General features: G+C 41.1%; 1 protein-coding gene across 2 annotated transcripts; it reads left to right on the top strand.

Moving 5' to 3' along the window:
* Positions 1-1,393: 1,393 nt before the first annotated feature.
* On the top strand, positions 1,394-11,905 carry sec23b (SEC23 homolog B, coat complex II component). Of its 2 annotated transcripts, none has more exons than XM_046404956.1 (19): positions 1,394-1,568; positions 3,228-3,455; positions 3,888-3,945; positions 4,095-4,181; positions 4,679-4,915; positions 5,107-5,189; positions 5,317-5,461; positions 6,761-6,919; positions 7,055-7,170; positions 7,278-7,401; positions 7,596-7,676; positions 7,794-7,883; positions 8,134-8,240; positions 8,613-8,766; positions 8,981-9,058; positions 9,234-9,395; positions 9,546-9,632; positions 9,780-10,001; positions 10,861-11,905. In XM_046404956.1, the coding sequence occupies exons 2-19, from the start codon at positions 3,235-3,237 to the stop codon at positions 10,948-10,950; spliced, it is 2,301 nt and encodes a 766-aa protein (XP_046260912.1). In that variant the 5' UTR covers positions 1,394-1,568; positions 3,228-3,234; the 3' UTR covers positions 10,951-11,905. The 2 variants fall into 2 exon arrangements, with proteins under 2 accessions (XP_046260912.1, XP_046260921.1); XM_046404965.1 differs by having other exon boundaries at positions 3,192-3,455.
* The last annotated feature ends 5,198 nt before the right edge of the window (positions 11,906-17,103 follow it).

Below are 17,103 nucleotides of genomic sequence, written 5' to 3'. Positions count from 1 at the left end.
CAAACACTGATGTTGGACTAAAAGGCCTGGCTCACAATCTCCAGTTCCAGTTCATCCCAAAGGTGTTGGATGTGGTTGAGGTCAGGGCTCTGTGTGGGATACTTTTGTCTACATGGTGTACTACATGCCAAACATCCCAGTATTTATGCCTGGCCTCAAACGCAGTATGATTACTAGCAGCAGCTGGCCACATTCACTTCAGCATTACAGACAGCTGCTAATGGGGAGCAATAGTGACCTTGGATACGAAACTTAATGAAACACTGAGCCTTGTAGATATGTGAGTCATCATACTTTACTCATTTCAAAAGGGATGTTATTACCATGCACAGTAGTCAGCACTGAGTGTCAAGGCTGGTGAGGAGTAGTCCAACATTTTACGGTCAAAATCATTCTACCTTGCTTTAAGCTGTTTGCTTCAACATACAGTGAAAAACAAAGACTTTAAAGCTGAACAAAGATAGGTCAAAACAAATACAAACTATTATCTATATACAAAGAGGTACTGTTTTTTAAGTGGTTTTCCTCAAGCTTTGGTTCTCCAAAGTTTTGCACTGTATTTAAGCACCTAGGGCAGCACTTCTTTGGACAGATGTTGTTCCTAGAATCAGGTGGAGCAAGTCCCCAAGTTTGGGGGTCAAATCCCCTAGTGTTTCTATTAGCACTGGCACTGATGCTGTCATTGCTCAGGCTTGTTTCATCAGTCACTTCTGTTCCTTCTTGACCAGTGTCTGGAAAGTCCCACAAAATCTTTGTTGTGCCATTCTCAACCACTTTTGGTGGTATCCCCCATTTGGGGACTTTCAGTCTGCATTCAGTACAGAGGTTCCTTTACACTATCCCAGCCAAGTGGATGTGTCTTTCAGTGTACGTTTTTCCAGCTAGCATCATGCACCCTGATCCTAAGTGCCTGACTATCTCAGGGCTGCCTTTGCACAGTCTTCATCTTTGGTCTTGTAATTATAGCATTATTACATTAATTACTGTACAACTGCATTAAAGTTAGATTATATTCTAGTAAAACAAAATAAATGAAATATAAGAAAAAAGTAGGGGAACAATATTTCCTTCTAAATTACAGTGGGGAAGAAGCACAATGCAGCACTGAGAAATAAGCAAACTTCATTTTCCACAACTGGTCAAAGGTGAGACAAGAGAAAGCGAAAAAAAACTGCCACAGCGGTATAATCATAGCAATCGTATACATTATCACACTGTACAAAACAGTCATTACAGGATAATAACTGATACAACTCCACAAATACCGTCGGTTCCATAGGCCAATGCACTAAACTGCATTTCCCATAGTCATTCTCTTCCCCATATGTACGTAAGCACGCTCTAGTGACGTCAAGGAGCGAAGGGCCAATAGGAGACGTCTTAACTTGGAGTAACACGTCAGTCTAGTAAAGTACAGAAGCCGGCTGAATAGGGACTGATCCCCCACCGTCGTGTTTCTGTCTTGTAGGCTACATCCGTCAGCCTTTATCTACAAATGCTGTAATTTGCTTCGAACACAACGGAGTTTTTAACTTTTTTCTAGAACCGAGGTCATCCTGATACAAAAGGTACGCATTCGACTTCATTTTCCGTTTCTTCGTTCATTCACGAAGTGACAGGAAGTGAGTTATCGTTAATGCTACATTTCGTTAGCTAACCTGACCAGCTATAGTACGTAGCGTTAGCTTGTAGAGGTCTAAGTGCCGCATAAACGTAGAGACGTTTTGTAATGATAATTACCATTAACACTGCTAAATTCACTAGGTTCGTACAACCGTCGTTGCTATACGCTATATTGTGTTCCTCGTCGCGGGAGTAGATACCCCGACAACTGTCAGATTTGAATGGTTTGTAAGTAGAAATGTACAGATACTAACCTTTACTACGTGGCCTGTAGCCTATATTTTAGGAAGGTAGTCAATGTTGAATCGCCTAAAATAGCGATTCATATCTATGATTAAAATTGTAATTCTCTCCGTACTTTCTCACAGAAAGCGTAAGGGGGAAAGGTTTTTTTTTAATGAACAGCAGATACCCTTAACAACATAACCTCCACATCCCCCTCCATTTGACCAGGCAAAGGTCGCATTCGAGATACAGGGCAGCCTACAGTTGTTTTCAATATCGATTAATCTCCTAAATGTGATTCAACTTACTATGACATAAGACACATTGGCGAATGCTTGACATTTTTGAAAATGTACTTGAACGATCAATTGATTATTAAAATACAGCGCTAGATGAAAATAATAGCATATATAGTGTGAGTTTTTCGACAGTGCTATTTTAACTGCGGAGAAATTAATTGCATGATGTCTCAGACCAGGCAACAACAACAACCATAATAATATAAAATAAGTATATTTTATTTAAACAAATCCACAGTTTGCAACAGTTCAGTGTATTAGACCTGAAATCATTAGTTAACGAATTGATAGGATGACAGATATTTTTACTTAGATCACAACTGTTTTGATAATGAATTGGTTATTTAAGTAATTTGTCAAGCACAAATGAAGCATTAAAACTTCTGTTTGTTAAATTCAACATTTTGGTGCTCTTAGACTGTCTTTCAAACCAAATAGGTAATCTGAACATGTCTTATCGGGCTCTGGGAAATTGTGATGGATACTTTGTAGACCAAACAGTTGTTTCCTAAATTCATTGAGGAAATAACAGATAAATACATCGCTAATGAAACCTTGCAGCCTTATCTGACTTTCAGGTGCATAGATTTCATTGTACGCTCTCACTTCTTATGCCTAGCTGACAACAAAAATTCTAGCTTTTGCTTTTGCCATCTTTTCAAATGCACTTTGTGAGCCTGCTGAAATCCCATGGTATTGGGAAGGAATATAGAGTTCAGGGAAAGGATACGACTGCTACAACAGGTCCCATGGTGTTGTTTTACCAAAGGTGTCATTGATGTTTCAGTGACACACCTACAAAAGTGAAGCCTAAAAATACCTCTGGGATTCCACTGCACTGTACTCTTACTCGTCAAAACACGCTAGTCAGGTTTCTTGACGACACATTTGTGCGTCATGCTTTCGAAAATCTGTCTTATTTTAGCATGAGAGAGAAAGAGCAGCATCTGTATAAAGAGCAGTTAACTGCAGCTAGTGGAAAGCACTAACAAGTTTTGACTGCCAGTTTCACCTTATCCAGTTCTTCTGTTGGATTTACACAAGCTCACTTTGGGCTGTTGGCCTCTTTCTCTGCTGAAGCTCTGTGATGGCGACCTACCAGGAGTTCATCCAACAGAACGAGGACAGGGATGGGGTGAGATTCAGCTGGAACCTCTGGCCCTCCAGCCGTCTCGAAGCCACCAGGCTAGTGGTCCCAGTCTCTTGCCTGTTCACACCACTCAAGGAGAGGCCCGACCTGCCACCTGTCCAGTATGAACCAGTCCTGTGCAGTCGGGCCAACTGCAAGGCAGTGCTCAACCCACTATGGTGAGTTAAATGGAAAAAAGCAGTCCCCTTGCTTCCACGTGTGTACCCTTTGCTTTGTTAGTTTTGTTTTGTCTTTTTGCTTAGCTGTATTTAATAATTAATAACCAGAAAGGATTTTAGTACATTTAGTATTCAGATGTTATTTTGTATTATGGTATAATTTAAGGTTATTTTTTATATGGGAATGCTGATGCCAACTATGTTCTTTACATTTCTTCGCTGTAGTAAGTGAAAGCATATGGGGATGAAAGGTGGTGGACACCATTTGAATTGTATGCTGTGTTTGAATATATTTAACAGCTCAGCATTTTGAAATGCTGAGGTGTTATAAGTGCTAGGTGTGGTACATAAGAACTGCAAATACACCATGTGCAGTATATCAGTCAGTCAATTAGTTGCATAGCCTAAAATATTTTGATCACTCTTTTCTAGCCAAGTTGACTTCAGAGCAAAAATATGGGCGTGTAACTTCTGTTTTCAGAGAAATCCGGTAAGTACTGACATTCACAGAATAATTTAATTTGATATGAATGTTTGCCATGACAAATATTAGCTCGCATGAGTTGATGTGAACTACCTGTGATCCTTTATTGATACCGGTTAATCTGGATCTCTCCTTATTTCTCTGTCCCTCTGCAGTTCCCTCCTTCTTATGCAGGCATATCAGAAGTGAACCAGCCAGCTGAACTCATGCCACAATTTTCTACCATTGAATACATAGTGCAGGTAAGTATTACATACAACTCTGCAGTTTTGAATGTAATCGCTGTGTCTCATTGTCATCCCACAACTCTGACATGCCTTGATAATCTAACTCTATTTGATCCATATGACACATTAATCCACATTAATAAAATAGGTTTGTTTCAGTCATGTGGTGTTTTGATGTGTTAGGTCATGCAGTATGATATAATAAATATATGCAGCTGAAATTATGTAGAACCATTCTTGGCTACCAGTAATGGTTTGACTACTACTGTGGCTATCAAGTGTAGTTTTATAAATAATGCGTATGGTTTTCAAAAGTGATATGAACTGCTGATGACATCAAGTATTCTAGAGACATATATTTAACATACAACAAACCAAACATTGATTCGGCCTCTTCTTCTTTTAGAAATATAAATAAACAGTTCCAGCTGCTCAGTGTATGTGATAATGTGTGTGGAAACAAAGTTTATGATGTTACCACAGCATAACCTTCCCCTCCCACCTCTCTACAGCGCGGCCCCCCAACCCCTCTGATTTTCCTGTATGTGGTGGACACATGTTTGGAAGAAGAGGACCTCCAGGCCCTGAAGGAGTCCCTGCAAATGTCCCTCAGCCTGCTGCCACCCAATGCTTTGGTGGGCCTCATCACATTCGGACGCATGGTTCAAGTTCATGAGCTCAGCTGCGAGGGGATCGCCAAGAGTTACGTGTTCAGGGGAACGAAAGACCTCTCCTCCAAACAGATCCAGGTGGGTGGAGGCAAAGGCTTTGAAGGAAATTGCAGCATGAGGCAAATAAAGAGGTTAATGAGTAAACATATGAATATGACATTTATAAATATTTGAAAAGGTAAAAAATTACATTTCTCAAGCCAAGATGATGTACTAGTTTGTGAAAAATAAAATTGCAGACATTAAAATTAATGTTTTGTTTGTTTCAGGAGATGCTGGGTTTAACAAAGCCAGCAGCATCAGGACAACAAGGTCGTCCACCAGCACCTCAGGATGCTGCAGCCTCTTGCAGGTATGAAAGAGCCTTAAAACTTTTCACATATCTTCATGTAATGGTAGCTGTTGGAAAAATACACAACGTTGGCGACCCTACGGCAGCTTGCTTTTCTTGCCTAAGTTGCGTTTGTGTTCATATTCAGGTTCCTTCAGCCTGTGCACAGAGTTGATATGAATTTGACTGACCTGCTCGGTGAGCTCCAGAGAGATCCGTGGCCTGTCCCTCAGGGCAAACGGCCACTCCGCTCCACTGGTGTGGCTCTGTCTGTCGCTGTCGGTCTTCTGGAGGTACAATGCAAACGCACTGCAGAAACACAGATAATATTGTATGTTAAGGGGATTCAAATAATGATGGACTTTAAGTATGCTGTGCTGTGTGTGGATTAAAACAAATTCAGTCCAAACCACACCTGGGAACAAAATACTTTTGTCAAACACACACACTTTAGACTCTTTGAGACAACTCTGCCGCATGTAACTGTTTAGAATTGCACATACAGCCTGATAACTATCTGCTGCAGGAACGATACATGTGCTTGTCAGTTCAAAGGCTGGTTTCTTGTTTGCCTTCTGTCTTTTTACCCCATCATCATTATCCTCTCTTCTCTTACTGCTAATCTGCATGATTATATAACTGATGCAACAGATCATTCCCCCGCTGTGCTCTCTTTCAACACAAAGGGGATGAGGCCTGATTATTAGACTAAATTTGTCTCTTTCAGTGATTCCAGATTCACTGATTTGTCAAGAGGCATTTGACTTGATGAAGGTGTCTTTTACATATAGAGCAGAACTGCAAAAAGCCTCGTTCTGCTTATCATCCATTGTTAGCAGTCTTATTTATTCATTTTCTCTCTGTGAATGAGTACAGTTGTCTGTTAGAAATGAATCACCGTTTACTTACAGCCGGTTATCAAATTGCCACGTTGTATTAAAGGTTCTCTCTAGTGGCTTTGTGCCTTTGTGGACTGCTTCCAAATGTCTCAGTGTCTCGGGCTTTCCTGGACTCCTGGACTATGGACTTTGTTGTAAGTGTTGGCTGTGAGGTTTGCCCTGTGCTGACACTGAATCTTTAAAAGCGATCCTTCAGATTTATTATACTCTTTATACATACATTCACTTAACCTGGTTTTCTGCTTTTGTCAAGATGTGGAAAGCACAATGAACTTAAAATAACTTGATAAAATCGTTAGAAATGCCTCTCTGTGCTTCAGTTATGTTTGTTTGCTGCACATATTCACTGCTGTCAAATCACATTTCAGGTTTTTTGCTTGTTTTCAAAAGGTTCTGCTATGGATTACTGATGTTGTATTTCCACAGATGATCTTAATTCTTTTATTAAGGCAGTCTTAATTCTCTTCTTTAAAAGAGTCTGGGTAACTCATGCATTAATGCTCATTATCCCCATTCACAGCCGAAATAAATGTTCAACACACATGCGACAGTTTGTGAGCAGTCCTGAAATACAACATAGAGTAGAGTATCTAAAAATATAAATCAGTGCGTCCTGTATATTTGTATCTATAACTACTTAGTGAGCAACTGTACTGTACAATGATGCTAAATTCCTCCACTCTTTATCCTCAGGGTACATTCCCCAACACAGGGGCTCGTGTGATGCTGTTCATTGGAGGGCCCCCCACCCAGGGCCCGGGCATGGTGGTGGGAGATGAGCTGAAAACCCCCATCCGCTCCTGGCACGACATCCAGAAAGACAACGCTCGTCATTTGAAGAAAGCCACCAAGGTGAGCCACAACATGATCCTTGATGAAAATCTGTAAGAGTGAGTATGTCTGAATGAAATTGTCCACAATGTACTGAGAGTGTGTTCACTTACCGTACATTAAATCGCCATTTCATGTCTCTTTTTTGTCACACAGTATTATGAAGCCATGGCTAATCGCTCAGCAGTTAACGGCCACAGTATTGATATTTACGCCTGTGCCCTAGACCAGACAGGACTGCTGGAGATGAAGTGCCTATCTAATCTCACTGGGTACGTCGAGAGTATGTTAGTCTAACTGTTAGAGCTGTGTGAACCTTAACACGTAAAAACTGAGATTAATTGAGTTAGTAAACAATTTGTTGTTAATGTATAAACAGGGGGCACATTGTGATGGGAGACTCCTTCAATACCTCCCTGTTCAAGCAGACCTTCCAGCGAGTCTTTAGTAAAGACTACAATGGAGACTTCCGCATGGCCTTCGGAGGCGTCCTGGAAGTCAAGGTAAGGAGTCACGATGAGCATCACTTTTTGCAGTGTTTTTGCTTGAATAGGAAGCGCCAATCACGTACTAAATGTTTAAATTCCCCTGATTATTATTCTTGACACACAGAATAGATGGACACTTGCGAAATCTGACTTTAGCTGTCATGCAAGTTGAATTTATGCTGTGTCTTTGTGTGTGTGTGTGTGTGTAGACATCAAGGGAACTGAAGGTTTGTGGCGCCATCGGACCATGTGTTTCACTCAACTCTAAGGGCCCATGTGTTTCAGAGAATGTGAGTCGCTACCCCACAGTTCAAATTCCTTCCTTCCTTCTTTCTCACAATTGAATTTTTAATGTGAGGGCCGGGATCTACAGCCATTCCTCACAATGTCTTCTTTGTTTTGTGTAGGAGATGGGCATTGGTGGCACAAGCCAATGGAAGGTGTGCAGTCTCAACCCATCCACCACTTTGGGCATGTATTTTGAGGTGGTGAATCAGGTAAAAGAAAAACAGCAGCAACAAAAACAAAGCCTGTTATTTCTGATGGGATTACTGTAGCCTGATGAAAGTGCAGTCACTAATCACATCAGTCAAGTGGATAATTGTGACGAAGGCTTAGTTCAGTTCAACAATGTTTTTTTTTGTTTGTTTTTTTTCCCTTGTAGTAGAAGGCTATTTGTAAGGCTCATGCAATGAGAGAAGTGATTGACAGCTGTAATCTTATTGTCTTGTTTTTTTGTGTGTGCAGCATAATGCACCAGTCCCACAGGGTGGCCGAGGGGTCATCCAGTTTGTAACCCAATACCAGCACTCGAACACACAGAGGAGGATACGGGTTTCTACCATTGCCAGGAAGTAAGACTTTGGTTCACTTGCTAGTATGGCCTGTACCTAAAACTGTGGTTACTCAGTGTCAGCTTGAAATATTATTATTATTATTGTTATTATTATCATTAGCACCATAGGTTATTTTACAGACTGATAGTCAGTATTGACTTTATGGACATTGAAGTTCAAGGTAGTGATAATAAAGAGTCTGGCATTTTGTGAAGAAAGTTACAGAGTCAATATTAGCCTCACTAGAAAGGATGTTTGCGTTCCTGCAGCTTGTGGTGACGCCTTCAGGAACCTGTGTGCGTCATTCACGCCACTCCCGTGTTCACCTGCACCTCTCCTGCTTCTCTACCTCCCATCCTCTCTTTTTCTTTCTTTCTGTCCCTGTCAAAGTTGGGCAGATGCACAGTCCCAAATCCAGCACATTGAGTCATCGTTCGACCAGGAAGCAGCTGCAGTGCTCATGGCCCGTCTTGGAGTCTTCAGAGCCGAGTCGGAGGAGGGACCAGATGTCTTGCGTTGGCTTGACAGGCAGCTCATCCGTCTGGTGAGTGACACACCAACTACTCCCCTTTTGGCTAAAAGCACAGTGCATAGCTGGCATTGTTCAGATTGTTGCTGAATGAAAAGCTGTAAACAGTGAAACGTCATTTTGTGGTTGTTCAAGTATTATAGTACTTGTGCATGATGTGCCAGCTTATATAAAGTATATTCCGTGAAAGTTTCAGTGTTTAAATGGTGTTTTTCTACCTTGGTTTCAGTGTCAGAAGTTTGGCCAGTTCAATAAAGACGACCCGACGTCCTTCAGACTGTCAGAGTCTCTGTCCCTCTACCCACAGGTAAACCTGCCTTCCAGTGAGAACACATGAATGAGAATCTACAAAGAAACACTGTCCACATTTTCAAATGATACCATTAGGACAGTATACTTTGCCTAAACCTTTGGCAGCTTTTTGATCGTATGACGACGATTGTTCATTTTAATAACTTTCTTTGACTCTCCACTGCCTGCAGTTCATGTTCCACCTGCGGCGGTCGCCCTTCCTGCAGGTGTTCAACAACAGCCCGGATGAGTCGTCCTATTACAGGCACCACTTTGTCAGGCAGGACCTGACCCAGTCCCTGATCATGATCCAGCCCATCCTCTACTCATACTCCTTCTATGGGCCACCAGAGGTCAGCCTCACTCCCTGCACCCCTTTATTGTCAATGTTAGAGAGGAGCATCTGGCCTCTCCTAGAAGCTTCTGAGTGTTTGATATTTGTTAGCACTGATGTTTATGATGTGTATTCCTAACTGTGTCCTGGCTGTATTTGCCCCTCACAGCCTGTTCTCCTGGACAGCAGCAGTATTCTGCCAGATCGAATCCTGCTGATGGACACTTTCTTCCAGCTGGTTATTTACCATGGAGAGGTGAGACACCAACTCAGATTTCATCTGTTTATTTAGATTTTCAGCAGGACAGCATTCATTTAACCCTCATTAGAAGTTGGCAACACATTTAGTTATACAAGTTATACAAGTTATTCTTACCACAGTCATTTTCCTCTTTATTTCCAGACCATAGCCCAGTGGCGAAAGGCAGGCTACCAGGAAATGGCAGAGTATGAGAACTTCAAACAGCTGCTGCAGGCTCCGCTGGATGACGCCCAGGAGATCCTGCAGACGCGCTTCCCCATGCCACGCTACATTGACACAGAGCATGGAGGCTCACAGGCTCGCTTCTTGCTCTCCAAGGTCAACCCATCACAGACCCACAACAACCTCTATGCCTGGGGACAGGTACTGTATTATACGCTACAGCTTTTTGTTTTTTTTGTTGTTGTTTTTTTTTTTTGCTAGAAAATATATTGATTATAGAGATCAAATTCTCCAGCCTAAGTGGAAATTAAATTAATAAATTCTTTCACTGTTTCCGGATTTTCAGAATGCTCCTGTATAATAAAGGCCTTTTTTAAAGATGTAAATGTTTAACATTTGGAGTATATCCATCTATAAAAATATCAAATTATGCGGATTTTCACTCATTTGTCTTACTGGTTGGCCACGCATTTTAAGGATGCGTTAAATGCAGAGATCTGATTTCAATTCACATTCCACTGTTTATAACTGTGTATGGTAATATGTATGTAAGTAACAATAAACTTAGCCTCCCTCATCTTGCAGCTTCTGTAAGCAGCGTTTATGTACAACCTCATACAGAAGGTTCATAACTGCATATACATATGAAACAGTTTATGAAAGTTTCAGAAATATCGAATTTCCTTCCTATGTCCAAATCAATACTTTAAAACCCCAGACCTGTCTGTATCCTGGTTGTAAAACAATTTGTGCTGACAACTCAGAAGATTTAAAGTCAAACTGTCAGCAAGCACAGGTCCTGGATTAGTTAACCTCTGATACTAAGTGGGGGAGACTGAAAGCTGAAAATAGCATTAATCTCTTGTTTCCCAAGTCAAGGAAGAGCTAACCTCCAGTATACAAACACTGTGAATATGTATATGGCAGTCTCAAAATGAGCTTATGAAAAGATCAAGGTCTTACATAAGCTAATCTTAGTGACAGATGTGCTTGTAAAAATCATTCCATAAATCACTCAACCCCGTGTTTTTGTCTTCCCTTACTTTTGGGGCATCCACAGGAGACCGGAGCCCCGATCCTCACTGATGATGTCAGCCTGCAGGTTTTCATGGACCACCTGAAGAAACTGGCCGTTTCCAGCTCTGCATAGGTGCCTCCGTTCCCCTATTCAGAGAGGAGGAGTGATCTGACATTCCTGTTTTCATATAGGGATCCATTAACATTTCCCCTGTTTCTGTAAAGGATCCGAACCCAGAGAGTCTGTTGTATGTGTGTGCTTCATCTTCCTGTGCCCTTAATGGGGTCATGTGTGACATTTCCCTGATATAAAAGGGGTAACTGCACATTCCTTTTCAGAAAACAAGATAACATTTGTACTCATTTTCATTGACTTGTTATTCGTGAGAAATGGTTTCAGTACTTCAGAACCAGAAAGTCCTCATGTAAGCAATATTAAATTCTCTATTTCTCTTTTATATGTGATATTATCTCTGGAACGCAAAATGATTAGACTAATAATTTATTTTTTTTTTGTTTGTCCTAAAAAGTGTATGTACTGCATCACACTTGGCTGAACGTACTGTTTATAACTCTTCTATATGTTTGCTTTGTCTATAGCTAAAGACGACATGCCTCGACTTTTCTTATGAATAAATTATGATGGTACCTCGATGCTGGTTAAGAGATGTTCACGGGGCTAATCCGTATTCACACTGACGGCTTGTTAATCACAGTTTATTTGACAATGACGTATAAAGATAAAATCCTACGTGGATTATGCCTCAAGTGTTTTCCAAGAAAATTGCCTCTGAATGATGAGCATTAATGTTCTGAGGAATGGAAGTCGGCACCTCACCACAACTGAGACTGCGTCTGTTTTCAATGATGAACATTTAAATTTATTTTTAACTTTGACTCATTACGGCACTCTGTATAGTTCAGTCATCTCATCCTGTCTCTTTCAACATCTGGTATTTTGCACCCGATGACAGCCCAAGTGTCTTTATAATCAAACTTTAATATACTGTGAGAGTGTATAACAGAGACAGTTGTCGGATTTACACCCTGTGTGGATTCTTAATGCTATAAAGGTCTGTTGGAAGTTTGCCGATTCTGTCTGTTGTCTGTCTTTGCCCAAGCATGTGAGCTCCATTCACAAAGGATTTTTAGGCTGTTGTACTTGTTGTGCTCCCGTTCTGGATTTTCACATGGAAGTCACAGAGGTTACCAGAGATGCTCAGTTCATAACACCGGGCATCTGTTTGGTTATGTGCAGCAGAAGGAAAGGCCTTAGTCTTACCATCTAGCATGCCAGAGTTGAACATTCGCGTGCCTGTCTGTGTGTGTGCAACGGAACGTGGCGCTGCATGTTGCTACAACATTAGGTGACATATCCTCTGTGCAGATTGGAAGCAACACTCTACCTAAACAATTGTCTTTTTCTCATTTGATTCTACTGTACATAAAGCCCACACAACACGCAATCCCAATCATAAAACCACTCACACACCATCTACTGTCTGTACTACTGTAAGCTGATTTCAGAGCACCCAGACAGTATGATTTCGAGGATCAGTGAACGGCAGATTATGAAGACTAATCCTTAGAGGCTATCTGTTTAGAGGCAAATTCTACTCTTAGCAGCTTTAAGCGGAAGTTGCCACTGAAATACAAATGAAGTCTGTGTCCATCAAGAGCTTAGGCTTCACAATGTTGCACTCTGAATTCGCATATGCTCCAATGGTATTCAAGGCCAAATAAAAAATGCAATGCAACGACTCTTAATCTCTTGACATGGATACTCCTGTACAATAGCAAAAGCTTCATTTTGGTCAATTTATTTTTCAGTTCAGAGCCATGTGATCTGATGCCATATTGTACCGGGATATAATCTCATAAAGGGAAAATAATCATGTCTTCATTTTAATCTGTGTGTCTATATGCTTGCTTACCTTGACACATGCAAAGGCTGGAGCTGTGCACATCGTGAACAAAAGAACATTAAAATTTCTCTCAGTCCACTTTTTTTTTTTCTGTGATCATTCATGATGCTCATGTCCATGTGATTCCCAGGCTTAGGCAAAGCTGTAAGGAAATGTGTCGTCTTATTATCTCCGATCAAATCCTAACGGATCAGTTTAGCCAGAGAAATCCATTCTGGCTTCTGTCCCAGATAACTTATGTAAGATTTGTATATAGAATATGTCCTAGCATGTTTATATAACTATGATGGACACAAAACTGTGGTCAGATGACGTATTCCATACGCAGGAACTAAAGCTACATTCTGAATTTATTTTAAATATGTGTATTTTAATCCTTAGAAAACTGGTAGGCCCAAAAGCACGAGGTAACAGTTCCAGATTTCTTTGAATTGAATAGACTAATCAAAATGTAATAGTTACTATTGCTAGTAGTTGTTGAGTTTAAAACATCATAACACTGCCAACACTGCCAACAGAGCAGGCCATGATTAATGCTGATCTTTCTGTTACTGTTATTGCTAGCAATTTACCTAGCTTCCCTCAATTACAATTGGGTGTGAGCTAACAAACCTACGTTTCATCTGTGCCTTGAGCTGTGCATGTTCTGCTGTCATGTTAACTAGCAAACCACTACAGGTTTTGCTGCTCTGACAAGTCTAGCCAATTGCATCCAGAGGCATTTTGGTCTGTGCCTGTCGATACCTTGGAATTCCTAAAATGAACTGAGAGGTCCCAGAATAATTAACAAGATCTGTGAACTGGAGGGGTGGTGCCAGGCAACAGATATTAACTATGTGATCTCTGTTTTGACCTTCAGCAACTCCAGAAGGAAATACCAGGCTCTTTAGTTGATATATTTGACATTTCTTCAGTGGCTATATTTGCTTCTGGAGCATGCAGTGGATTTTCAGAGCTTTTTCACTGAAAACAAATTAAAGGCCCAAAATGACATTTATGTAAGCAGTGACAGTAAACCAAAACAGTTGCGAGCCGGAAAAAGGAGCAATATGAACTGAAAGAACCAAAGTTGGTTGGTTGTGGGTTTGTCAATACACGTGACTACTCTAACAGTTTAGTGTTATAAAAGAATTGAATATAGCTTCTTTAATTTACAAGCAGGTAACCATTTGGATGAAGCGTTGATATCTTTTATATAAATAAAGGGAACCTACTAATGCCAAACTTAGATAAAAGTATGAAACTGTTACCAGCAAAATAATGTATTCAAATGTAGGGTGCAGTAAAATTGTCCCTGTCATTGTTTTAAAATAAAGCTGTCAGATAAATGCAGTGGAGTAAAAAGTATAATATTTTCTTCTGAGATGTAGAGAAGTAGAAATAAGGCTGCTTACTAAGTACTAAGTTAAGCTGGCAGCTAATGAAGACATTTTATAATAGAATTATGTGCACTCAGGTCCACTTTCAGTAAGGACCCTGGCTACATAGTTTGACGCCAGCTGTAGCTATCAGGTTAAATTAGCCTGGTTCTGGCAGAAAGTTCTTCTGGTAGTGTTCCAAATGTCAAAATCAAAGTCACTATCAAATATTAAGACAATTTTTAGACAAGATATTTTTATCCAGAATCGTAAAATTCAGAGTATAGCTTGTAGTCGCAGTCCATTGGCAACTAAAACCTGAACCAATCAGCAACTGTGCCAGAATGCCTGAACCATGAAGGTTGTGACCTCAGAATAAAATGATGATGATCTACTGTATCTAGCTCTGAGGTCTACAGGAACCAGAAGAGGTTATTTATTATTTATGTTCAACATTCCAACATTTTATCTAAACAGCAGTAACATGTCACCCATGCTTACAAATCTTCTGATTCATTTGTTAAGTGTTAAATTCACATTCAGTCTATCCTTGTATAGTTGTGTACATAGTGGAACTGCCTCTCCTAAAATGTGGCTGAACTGGATTATTCTCCTGTTAAAGGCTTTGATGGATATGTGGACATTCATTCATCGACTACCGACCTGTTGCTCTGACCCTAGTTATCATGAAGTGCTTTGAGAGGATCCTCCTAAGATACATCAAGGACACCATCCCCACTGGCCTGGACAGCCTGCAGTTTGCCTACAAGGAGAATAGGATGCTATTTGTGGACTTCAGCTCAGCCTTTAACACTGTTCCCCCGGATATGCTGGCCCTGAAGCTCCACAACCTGGGTTTGTCAACTTCGCTCTGCTCCTGGATCAGAGATTTCTTCACCAACAGGCCGCAGGTAGTGAGGACAGGGGAGTCTACATCTGCCCCACTGATCCTCAACACTGACACGAATGCAGAAGACAAATTCAGTGTGTGTATGTAAAAATATATATGCTGCCAATAAAGTGATTCTTCATCTTCTTCTTCTTCACAAGGTTGTGTGCTCAGCCCTGCCCTATTCACCCTCTTCACACATGACTGCTCTGCCAACCACCCCACAAACATGGTCATAAAGTTTGCGGATGACACCACCGTGATGGGTCTCATATCTAACAATGATGAGACCCACTACAGAGACGAGGTCCAGAACCTGACACAGTGGTGTTCCAGGAACAACCTCATCCTGAACATCAGCAAGACCAAGGAAGTTATAGTGGATTACAGGAGGTCCAGATAGACCGAACACGCTCCCATCTGTATACTTGGGGAGGCGGTGGAGCAGGTGGACAGCATAAAGTTCCTGGGCATCCACATTTCCTCTGAACTCTCCTGGTCAGTGGACACCTCTGACCTGGTGAAAAAGGCCCAACAACGGTTCTTCTTTCTCAGAAAGCTGAAACGGACTGGACTGTCTTCTCAGCTGCTCGCGAACTTTTACAGAGCCACAATTGAAAGCATCCTGTGTCTCAATGTGACTGTGTGGTATGGCAGTTGCACAGCACAGGACAGGAGGGACTTAGCCCGAGTAGTGAGGACAGCACAGGGGATTGTGGGCTTCCATCAGGAAAGCGGTACAAGAACATTAAAACAAGGACAAACAAACTCAGAGACAGCTTCTTCCCCAGAGCTGTAAAAGCAATAGCCCCCCTGCAGTGAAACACTCACACCCCATCCCCCTACAGGAACTTAACTCATGCACCCTTCCCCCTCTAGCCACATACACACACCTTCTCACACACACACACAATCAAATACTCACAGCATACCATAGACTGGCACTAAGTGCATATCAATTTTGCCTTGTGTTTTATATTTTTTATATCTTTATATTTTTTCTTAAGTGTTTAATATTTGTGCTATTTATACGTGTACCTTTAAGCTGAGAATCTGCACAAAATTTCGCTATGCTTGCATAATGACAATAAAGGCTCTTCATTCTTGATTTCCCCACACTGCAGGAAAGCAGTTACAATGCATTAACTTGAGAGCAGGGATTAACTTGTTGATATTGCCACAAACTCAGGAGACAGCCTATCACCATGCACATGGACGTCATAAGCAGTGTTTACCGACTGTAGCCAAGTATTCTGACTTCCAATATGCCGCTGATATTCAATAAGACTTTTGTCAGCTGTTGTCACGAACCACTGGGTGATTTAAGGACACAGAGCACTTTTTGAAGATTTCTTTTTTTTTTTTGGTCCTATGAGCCTGTACAAAGTGAGAGATTTAATCTTGTTTTTAATTTCAACACCAAATTGATCAACTCCTTGATCACCTTTACAAACAAGACCATGCCAAGGTGGTAATTAACTACAGTATCACCAGCAGCTTGTTCAGTGTTTGGAGCTCTTTGGCGGCGAGTCTTGGCCTGATTTGTCAGTTTTCAGAGTCATGCTGAAGTACAGCTTAGCTTGGGAGCTGTACATGACGGCATGCTGCTGAAGTAACAGAGATGTCAAGCCTATCTGGACTCATTCACTCTGGGGATGTAAACACTGTTTGCACACAGGCTCAAATGATTTGTATTTTTAGCTCATTCTCACACAGAGGAATCACAGTACTCATGGGAAACATGTTTGAAATGCCAACTTTCATGTCATCTCTGTGCTCCAACATAGAGATGACACAAAAGTTAAAAAGATTTGAAGACATTCAGGGCAAACTGGGGCTTCTGGTGCCATCTGTGCTTCTCACAGTGTGCAGAGTTCATCTATCCACAGACTTTGTGGTCAGTAGCAGCAGCAGAAGCTCATCATCCCCTCTTTGACCTCCTTCTAAACAAGAGAGCGCAAATCAGCACCTCTGAAAACAGAAATAACAACAATGGAAAACCCTTAGCTGCTGTGAGGAATGTAACATTTAACATTCATTCTATTGATTGATGTGGTTTTGTTATGTACATTCTGCATAATTTAGAATAGTGTCAAATGTTTTAATTCATTGCA

The sequence above is a fragment of the Scatophagus argus genome, chromosome 2, assembly GCF_020382885.2.
Source record: "Scatophagus argus isolate fScaArg1 chromosome 2, fScaArg1.pri, whole genome shotgun sequence".
Classification (NCBI taxonomy): Eukaryota; Metazoa; Chordata; class Actinopteri; family Scatophagidae; genus Scatophagus; species Scatophagus argus.
This window is presented reverse-complemented; position numbering and strand designations above follow the sequence as displayed.

What these genes read in the sequence shown, in the direction of transcription:
- sec23b (XM_046404956.1), top strand. Translation starts at nt 3,235, where the DNA reads ATGGCGACCTACCAGGAGTTCATCCAACAGAACGAGGACAGGGATGGG. An exon ending in TGCCTATCTAATCTCACTGG is followed by an intron (nt 7,171 to 7,277) that starts GTACGTCGAGAG and finishes ATGTATAAACAG; the next exon opens with GGGGCACATTGTGATGGGAG. An exon ending in ACAGGCAGCTCATCCGTCTG is followed by an intron (nt 8,767 to 8,980) that starts GTGAGTGACACA and finishes CCTTGGTTTCAG; the next exon opens with TGTCAGAAGTTTGGCCAGTT.